Source organism: Morus notabilis, unplaced genomic scaffold, assembly GCF_000414095.1.
Source record: "Morus notabilis unplaced genomic scaffold, ASM41409v2 Scaffold615, whole genome shotgun sequence".
Classification (NCBI taxonomy): Eukaryota; Viridiplantae; Streptophyta; class Magnoliopsida; order Rosales; family Moraceae; genus Morus; species Morus notabilis.
In genome coordinates, this window is record NW_010366289.1 from 179,847 (window position 1) to 190,446 (window position 10,600).

At 34.3% G+C, this 10,600-nt stretch overlaps 1 protein-coding gene across 1 annotated transcript in view; it reads left to right on the forward strand.

The window, feature by feature from the left end:
* The first annotated feature begins 8,412 nt into the window (after window positions 1-8,412).
* Window positions 8,413-10,600, forward strand: part of LOC21390569 (glutamate receptor 2.8) — a 4,917-nt gene continuing 2,729 nt past the window's right edge. Inside the window, exons 1-2 of the mRNA XM_024173409.1 lie at window positions 8,413-8,605; window positions 9,295-10,596. Of these exons, the coding sequence (XP_024029177.1) occupies window positions 8,413-8,605; window positions 9,295-10,596 (1,495 nt within the window). The remainder of the gene's footprint in view (window positions 8,606-9,294; window positions 10,597-10,600) is intronic.

A 10,600-nucleotide genomic window follows, 5' to 3' on the forward strand; every position in this document is an offset into this window, starting at 1 on the left:
AAAAATAAAAGATGAGATAATATATTAAACTAATAAAAAAATATTAATAATAGTCAAATAAATTTAAAGAGGAGTGGAAAGGAGACTTCGAGGTATGTTTAGGATTTTAATAATATTTAAAACTTAAAATCTACTATTTTAACAAAAATATGTTACAATTTATTAAATATCTTATTTAAATATGTTATTTCCTTCCCTCTCCGGTACAAAAATTCCTGGACTCGAAGTGCGAGTCGTTTCATTGGCCCAATTTGGATTACCAGCTTCTGGTCTTTATCTCTGATTATGAACACATACGCTTATGTGTCTATATAATATATATACACACATATATATATATATATTATATAGGCGCTCTTAATTACTTGAGATTTTATCTGAGGTAGCTGCATGCATGCATTCAATATATAGAATTCGAGTCTATCAATCTGGAAGTCAAGCTTTGGCCATTTTATATCGATTTGACTACAAAGTCGGTTACACACACACACACACACACACACACGGAAACAAACCGACCAAATCATCTAGCAATGAATCATCCAGTCAAGGATAGTAGAGATCAGAGAACAAAACCCATAGAAGACGTAAATCTGTGTAATCCTTAGAATGGGTTTGTGTTTTGTAATTTGTCATTTGCAGACTGTCCGAGTCCAAATAAAACGAAGCACAGCCGGATTACAGCTGTCCTCTGAGTAGAAACCACAAAAGTAGAAACAAAGTTGAGTTAATGTGAGAGAAAGCAAAGCGATCGAGCGAGCCCCAAATGATAAGAACACGGTAGCCAGTAATATATAACACGTGACTGGTTTTGGCTAGTCCAAAATGATTGATTCAATCAAGTCAATGATACTCGAAAGTCAAAACTCTCCTAGGATTCTATTTTCCAAGATTCCTATTTTCTAAGTTTAGACCCTGAGTTTTGAATCTTTTAGCTTAAAGGTTGGAAGTGCTAATAGAAAATCCCAAGATCCAGACTTTGACCATGAAATGATGAAAATCATAGCCAAGATATGTTCAAAAGAGCACCTTTGAACAACCTTCTATGAAAAGTTCAACAAGAGAATTAAAAAAACATCAAAATCGTTGCAGTCAGTCAGAATCTTCATTGAAAGAGACTTTAGTTAATCTCAGATTCATGAAAAATTAACAGTCAATATACGCTAATTTTACTTTAAAAAATCATAGTGTAGAAACAGATGCATCTCAAACTGTAATAGCATTAATAAATTAGTTTTAAGTAACAATAAGTAATAGAGCGGAAAGGATGCCATAAGCTAGTAGTTTTAAATTCTATTCGATCACCAAATTGACTTGAGAACTATTGGGACACTCCTCAATTTTCTGTTCAGAGCCAGACCTACTTGGCTGTCCTTTTCCACAAACTTTGTTCATTAAAAGACCAAAAACAACAAAATCTGCAGGTCGAGTAAAGTGGATTTCTTTTGAACTTTACGTTCTTTTTGTGCCAATAATTTTTTTAGTTCAATGGTGGTCCAAATTTTCTTGCTCCCAAACGCGCTAATATACTTGTAAGATTCTTTAACGACATCTGAACAATGATATAACTAGAAGTCGTAATCTTTTCCCTATCTTGTAAGTGAAGGTTTTGATCAAGTAACGATATGAACATATCTCAATATCCAATACGTTTGCACTAAGGTTTTGATTTCAGTTTTTTGTTAAAGGTAATTGATTAAGAGAAATTTGGATTTAGGACATTATTTAGGGAAAAATAAAAATTATCATGAGTTTGAGAATGACGCACCCTAATTATTTCCATAAGATTATTAATTCATGACCATTTTTTTCTCTTCACACGTTATTTTATTTTAACTCGTTACTTTAATAATAAAAAAGGATAATATTTCTTTATTATTAGGTTAACAAACGATTATCCATAACTTTATACGATTTATCTTTAATTTTGACAGAATCTGACACTTTCAAGAACATTAATTTAATAACTTTTGAGAACATTTAAAGTTGAATATATTAACATTTGAGAACATTATTTTTTTAATAAAAACTCATATGTCAAGGAACTTACATTTAAAAAAAGTAAAAAACACAATAGAAGGCTAATGACCAGTAGGGGAACGAATGTACACCTAAAGCTAAAAAATGAGAGAATACCTCAGCACACTAAGATCGAGCACACTTAAGGCTCTATTTGATGAAACCTCTCTAAGCAAGATAAGCTTTTGAATGATGGATGATAAAACATCGTAACACTAATGCTACACCAAATACTGCCAAGATACCAGTTCAACAGACACGAAAAATAAAAAAAGACAACGGAGTGAAAACTCCAGTTATTATAGTAAAAACACACCAAAAATAAAAACATAATAAACAGAAAAAGACCCTAAAATCCGTTGTCAAGCAACAAAAAGAACATTAATTTAATAACCTTTCCGTTTAAAAAAAAAAAAAACTTTTGAGAACATTAAAGTTGAATATTTTATATTTCACATGAACCTAGAGAAAGAAATCTTGTAACTTTACCTCCTTTTTATCGCTCCATTTGTTTCCTATGTTTTTATCTGCTTTTAAGTAGATCGTGTCAAGGCTAATAGATTAGTGTATTTCAGACAAAGTCATAATCAATAATTATCAGTTAACAACGCCAAAAAAGATTCTATCAAGTGGAAATTTCCATGAACATTAATGTTTGATAGAAGTAATTATCAGTTTAGATGATATGATTTAGTTTTCCTTACGCTTCAAGTTTCTAAAATTTTAATAAACTGGAACCAGTAGGTGCACAAGGCATTATATTCCAAAAAGCTTTGAAGACTTGAAAGGGACTTGACAGGTCCAACTAAGGACAGATAGATTTTTAATGTCATAATTATGCGGGCTTTGTATCAAAGTAATTACACGTCAACAATTGTGACATTAGAACGTCTTTGACATGTTAATAAGACAAACTACTATCTTTTATACACACCGATCGATTCGATTATCGAATCATGGCTGCTTCTAATTCGGTGTTTTTCTTTTTATGTGGTTGTTTATTATGGATGAGAGTTCATATTTGGGGCTCAAATAAAAACCGTGACAGACTAAACAAATGTCATAAATAAAACTAAACAAAACCTTTGTCAAGAACCGGGAATTAGTTTGTTTTTGCAAGAACTGGAAATTAGTTTACCATCACAATTACGTGTCCCCGTAAGAGGACAATAAAACGACGCTAATGCCATCAAGGAGCTTTGACAAATGACCAATGACCACATTGGATAATTGGACGAGTTTATATATATTATAACTTCGGTACATATCCCTATATATAAAAGTATATAAAAACTTAATTGATTTTGAAAAAATAAAACCCTCCAAGTCAATGATCGATATTGTTTCTAACTTAGGGCTATTGTTTAGGGGAAATAATCTGGGGCTATTTTCGGTTAGGAAAATTGTAGTAAATAATAGATTTATAAAATTAAATTAATTATATAGTAAATTTTAAAATTATTTGAAGTAAGAGTAATGTTAGGGACTGTTCGCTCATAAATGTATGGTGTCAAGTTTTGATAGTAAATGGTGAGTGATTATCATCTCCACAAGGATTAGGTATTAAATTGCCACCAAGTACTGCGATTATCGTAACTCAACTTTATCTAGACAACCAAACTAAATGAAATAAAATAGAACTTAAACAGATATAAATACAAAAATAAGACAAAATATGGAAACTTCTATGCACAAGTGTACCAGAGACTTGATTTCACCTTATCATTCCTATGTTCATCCTATTAAGCCAATGTTAGCCAATTTCATTCAAATCATTAATCAAGGGACCTAATCTAACCTTGCTATCTTTCATGAGCGTCAAACGAAGTCATATGCATGCATGAATACCCAAATCAATATTCCTATCTAACATGTGTACTCATATACTCATAAAGAAAATAAAGATAACGTGAATCAAATTTGGCATGATTTGGTTCAAAGTTACACGGTTCTGAGACCGTAAAAAAATACGAGCTTACTTGTGTGGCAAAGATGGCTTGAGACTTTAGGTCGAACCTATTCACAACATTTGTAAAGCCGTTAAAGGATAGTCCCCAAGTCTTTGAACTCCCAAAGAAAGTGGCTAGAAACTACCCTTCAATTACCCCGGAGCAATAGAGGAAGTTTGTGGAGTATAGACTTAGTGACGATGGACAAGCCATTTCTGAATAAGCCTCTAAGAGAAGAGGATCGTACAAGTACCCGAATGAGAATGCTCGTGGGGGATATAGGAAAGCAGAGGAAGATTATGTAAGTCTTCAATTACTTTTTTAAATGATATTAATTACTTTTTGATTGTATTACAGTCTTTAATATTCTTTTTAATTGAATGTAGATGCGAATGCATAACACTACGAAGAAGCTGGATCGAGCTACTTTATGGCAATTCATAAACTAAAAACCGGACGAAACTTACAAAATTCCAGAATGCGAAGAGATCGGCAAATTAATTATGAGTTATTACTTTTCTTTTTAATATTTGTTCGATCAATGGGAAATATGCCAAGAAATTTATATTATTTTTGTTCTAAATTTTGTAGGACCACCGAAGAAGAGTCCCGGAGAAAGTTTCAAACTCAGGGGACTTATGATGTGCTTACTAGATCATTAGGAAACCCAGAATATACTGGTCGTGTTCGTGGGCAATGCTTATTTGTCAAAAAGTCGACTTATTTTTATTCCACCAACATATTAAGAAGGGATGAAGAATTGGAAATGTTGCGTAAGAGGGTGGAAATAATGGAGGCCAGATGGGAAGCAATGCAATCATCCCAAGGCCATACCCCAGCACCTATAGGAGCGGGAATCAGAACTCTTATTATGGATCAACGACGTAGTGTTAAGGAGAGTTTTACTATCCATAATGCTACACCACCGGCAGAGCCCCCCTAATCAGGCCTTGGTGATGGTAGTAAGTGCATTTTTCAGGCTCCAACAGAAGGGAAAAATAATTTCATCATTATTGTGATGGGGATGGTGTGGATGGATAGTCGTCCCACCGATGTTGTTCACGGTGTCACACTTAGGGAGGGAAAATGTATGTGTCTCTATTCAATCGACTTATATGAGAGACGCACCTCTGCCTATCCCTACATTGGATAGCACGACTGTGGGTGACGCTCTCAGAGGATTTGTTGCCTAGCCTAGGAATTTGGTTGAACTAGGATTGTTGAGTAAAGTTAGCAAAGCTTCGACGGAAAAGAACCCGTGGAGAATCCCTGGAGGTGGCGAAGAAAAAAGCTAAGAAACAAAAAAAGTTAAAAAAGACACAAGGACTCACCAGCGACGGGGAAGTAACACAACCGCTGTCGAACCAGTTGCAAGGGTTGCCTATAGATTTGCAAGACTTAATGATTCATGTGCGACAAACAATGATATCAAATGGATGACCACCTATCAAGAATTAGTCTTGTGTGTATAATGACTTACATGTCCTTATTACTTTTTCACAATAAATTATTATTATTATTAAATGTATAACTAACTTCTTCTTTTTTCATGTAGTAACTTGTGGTATATGTGCAATCAAGAGAATGTCCTAGGATGTTGGGTGCTCACGTCCTAATTCCACACCAAGCGAAGCTGAATATAGAGCGACGGACAAATGTCATTTGTACATTTTTGTTACAATCGGATGCCCATCGCACTTTCTTCGTGCCATACAGTGGAGGAGGACATTGCATGTTAGCCGTGATATCTCCCACACAAGATAAGGTCGTGTGGTTGGACCTTGCAGTGAAAGTACACATAAACTTCAGAAGAATGATTGCCCTGTAAGTTTAGCATTATTTATAACTTTTGAACTACTAATTTATATTATTTCTTTTACTAATTAATTGATATTTTTTTATCATTTATTAGTGTGTTATGTGGTTGGAAGGCGTAAACAAGGCTTGAGTTTGAACGCCATACGGATGGGTTCATAAAATTTCTCATATCAAAGGTAAGTGTTCATAATTTCGTTCATTAAATTATTCAAACTTAAAGAATACCATTTTTCATGTTCTAAAATTTTGTATTCATCATCAGAAAATTTTGACACAAAAGGGCCACAAAGAATATGGGTTCTTCGTCTTACGGTAAATGCGCAATATAATGAGAGTCGGTGTTAATGATCTAAAAAATATAGAGACATATACTAATGAGCAGTTGGTAGAAGTTATAAATGAATGAGCACAATTTGTAAAAGGACATATATATAACATAGTGTAAAGGGGCACATAATTTAATTTATGTATACATTTTGATTTGAATATATGTAATATTAATTTGTTTATGTTCTGTGACTTATGACTTGTGTTAATATTGTGGTCAAAATACATATAAATTACGGGATTAATAGGCCAACTCGTGAGAAATGCAATAAAATAACACTAATTTTTTTGGTGCATAAGGCATATATAACGATGGGTTTTAACTAAAATTGTCGTTATATATTTGTTTTTAACGACGGTTTCTGGAGAAATCGTCATTTAATGTGCTCCCTAACCGTAAAATTTGACATTTTGGGAGTATCTTAGACGACGGTTTTGTTTATAAACCGACGTCTAATGTCTTATTTAACAACATATAAAAACCGTCGTTAAATCGTACAATAATTTAACGACTCTTGATTAGACGACGGTTTTCCTAACCGTCGTTTAACCTTTTAACGACGGTTATTAACGGTTGTTAAATCTCAGATTTCTACTAGTATAGTCTTGTTTTTGTCAGCATATGTTCTAGAAATTGTTACCCAAAATAAAATTTGAGATGTAGGTTAGGAATTGCTTGTACACCTGATTTTGCCTTCGTTGTCTACTTTTGTTAAATATCCTAAACGATGAACGATAAATTCTATAATTGTAAATCTTTCCACTAACAAAAAAACGGATGACTTTTTTAAATGTTTACTTAAAAGTTACAAACTTATCAAAATAAATAAACTATACACACACAATTTTACGCTAATATTTTAAGTAGATGTAATATTTGTATACTTTATCCCCTTAAGTAGAAGTATTTTATTTCGTTTTAAATATATTTGAGATAATAAAACTAAAATTATTTATATTCTTTTGGAATTTTGGTGTGAGAAAGTGAATATTGATCTTAAAATTAGAAATAAAATCTTAAATATTTAGAGGGGAAGGAAGACAAATAGTCTTTAGAATGCATGAGTCTAGATTTTTACCCCTTATTCTTAATTAACATCATTTTTAGTTAAATAACTATATTAGTCAAAAGAGTATGAATTAAAAGTAAATAGTAAAATTCTAAATTCACGAACTCTAAAAGTAAGTTTAGCAATTTTCTCATATTTATGTATAAGTATGTATACTAAATGCTCTTAGTCAAAGGCTATTGTGACTAAAAATAGATATACATTTGGTAAAAAAGTACAAAGTTAACGTCAATACCAAAATATAATTTAAGTGTTTGGTTTTAGATTATACTTTATCATCATTTTATAAAATATTTACTTATTTAGTACAACAACATGATGGTAAGGCTGCTACGCCTCAAGACTTTGTCAATAATCGACGCAATCCGACAATGCATACGGCTTGGAAATACGATACTAAGACAGAGACGATGAATAGAAAAATCAAATAGGAATTTGAAAGAAAAAGAAATTAACTAGTAATTTAAAGAAAAAAAAACTGTGGAATATTAATAAATTAAGATGGCTTTGACTCTCGAGCTTCGTCCAAGGTAATAGAGCTTGCGTACGTATGGTTTGAACGAGTATTATTTTGAAACTTAAACCCTTTTTTTTTTTTTTCATTCAGAATTCAGACTATACGACCGTAACGAATTATATTTAGGTGGTATTGATTTATAATCGTTTATAATTTTTATAAAAAAAAAAAAAAGAACTCATGGTCATGTAAAAAAACAGATCATGACCAATATTCCTAGTAGTCAATCAATCGACGAGGAAAACATTTTGAATCGTTCGCACGTTCGAGAAGCATTATATATATGTGTGTGTGTGTGTGTGTGTGTGTATTTATACATTACAGACAGACAGTAATGTGATCGTGACAATTTCCTTTGACTTTATAAAACATATTCATATGCATATGTACACTTATCTATATACTTTGAGGTGGTCAAAGTAACGGTATATGATCAGTTAAAAATATAACAATTAGAGAAATGTCTTTGACGAATTTAAGGACATATATATACACCTTTTTTTTTCTTTACAGGTAAAGAGAAAATTAGTAATTTTCCTATTAGTTTCTCTTAACGTGAGCAACGGGTGCAAGGATATTGACTCATAATTGTCTGAGCTTTCGTCCAATAGTCATAGAAAAAAAAAAAAAAAAAGAAGTCAAATTAGGACAGAATATATATATATCATTTAGTGGCTTAATTCTTTCTTCATGGCCGTGGGTGTTCTTGGCCATGGCACAAAACGACACGATTCTGGTGAAAGTTGGTGTCGTTCTTGACGTTGAAACTCCTGTTGCAAAGATTTGGTTAAGTTGCCTCAACATGGGGATCTCGGAGTTTTATGCCTCTCATCCTCAATTCAGCACTAGATTGATTCTCAACACCAGGAACTCCAAGAGTGATGTCATCGGTGCAGCTAGCGCAGGTCATTAATTTACTCTCTCTCTCTCTCCGTGTATACATATATATATATATATATATATATATATGTGTGTGTGTGTGTGTGTGTGTGTGTGAACATCTTCATTAATTTCGGTCTTTACTTTGAATGGACCTTAACTATACAGAAATCAAGACCGATGAGGATTGTAGTTAAGCTTAAATATTCACGGTGATAAATTGATCATGATGATCAGAGAGACGCTTTTTTCTTCATTTCCGTTATATTTTTTCCTCTGAATTTATGAGAAAGTGCATCATCAACATTGCCGTACGATTTCTGATTTTTTTCACATTAAACACTTTTGACTATAAGCTACGTACGCAAAACTTGATTCGGTGCTTTAAAGAAAATACACTCCTGCAAAATTCATCGTACATAAGAAAATAGCTAAACTGAATGACATTTGAAATGATGATTGAAAATACCCTGCACCAAACAAAAATTAAGAACAAAATTCATAGTACCTCTTTTTTTCTTTCCTAATTTATTATTTTTTTTTATTAAAAAAAAAATTACTCCCAGCATCCGATCACCAATAATGTTTGTCTCCAACCATGACCCTTATCCTTTTACGCGCATTCATCAATACAAATTATGTACGTATTTATATTACACATTAAACACTTTTGTTTTTTGTTTTTTTTTTTAATGAAAATTACATAATTGTACAGCCCTGGACCTGCTAAAGAACGTGCAAGTGCAAGCGATTCTAGGGCCACAAAAATCGAGTCAGGCCAAATTCATAATTAACTTGGGACAAAATGCGCACGTGCCCATTTTGTCATTCTCCGCAACAAGCCCTTCCCTGACTTCCTCCGGTCCTCGGAATCCCTACTTCTTCAGAACCGCAACAAACGACGCCTCCCAAGTCAGACCCATAAGCTCCCTCGTCAAAGCCTTTGGCTGGCGAGAAGTGGTCCCCATCTACGCCGACACCGACTACGGAAACGGAATCATTCCTTACTTGGTCGATTCACTCCCAGAGGTCGACGCGCGAGTCCCATACCGGAGCGTGATTCCGCCGTCGGCCTCCGACGACCAAATCGTTTCCGAGCTTCGCAAGCTGATGACGATGCAAACTCGAGTGTTCGTTGTGCACATGTGGAATGATCTGGGCTCGCGGTTGTTCACCAAGGCCCACGAGATTGGGATGATGGGCCTACCGGGTCTTGTTTGGATCATAACCCAAGATTTCACCGACCTGTTGAACTCACTGTCTCCTAAAGTCGTTGAGTCGATGCAAGGAGTGTTGGGGATCAAGACTTATGTACCAGAATCAGAAGAGCTTGAACAATTTAGAATTCGTTGGAAAATGAAATTCCAAAGAGAGAATCCGACAATTATCGATGCTCAGTTGAATGTTATGGGCTTATGGGCTTATGATTCGGCTTTTGCATTAGCCTTGGCGGTTGAGAAGGTACTAAAAAATGGGAATGAAAGTGAAAATGGGAAAAGCTTAGTTTCGTATGAGAAGAGAGTAAATGCGTCACCAGCCAAGTATTCTACTGATCTTGATTCTTTTGGGGTCTCCAAAATTGGTCCAAAGCTATGTGAAGCCTTATCGACCACCAAATTCCGAGGCCTGGCCGGAGATTTCAGCCTTGTTGATGGGCAATTACAATCGTCAACTTTTCAAATAGTGAACGTGAATGGCAATGGAGGAAGAGTAATCGGCTTTTGGACGCCGCAAAATGGGCTAACAAGGAATTTGTCGTTGAATAGTTCGAGTAATTATGGATATTCGACGTCGAGGTCGAATCTCGGACCGATCATATGGCCCGGAGAGTCTACTGTGGTACCGAAGGGGTGGGATATTCCGGCGAATTATGAGAAGAGGTTGAGAATAGGAGTGCCGGTGAAGGATGGTTTTAAGGAGTTTGTTGATGTGAAGACTGATCCTAGCACTAACGTAACGGAAGTTACGGGGTTGAGTATAGATGTTTTTATGGCTGCTGTGGAGAAGTTACCGTACGCTCT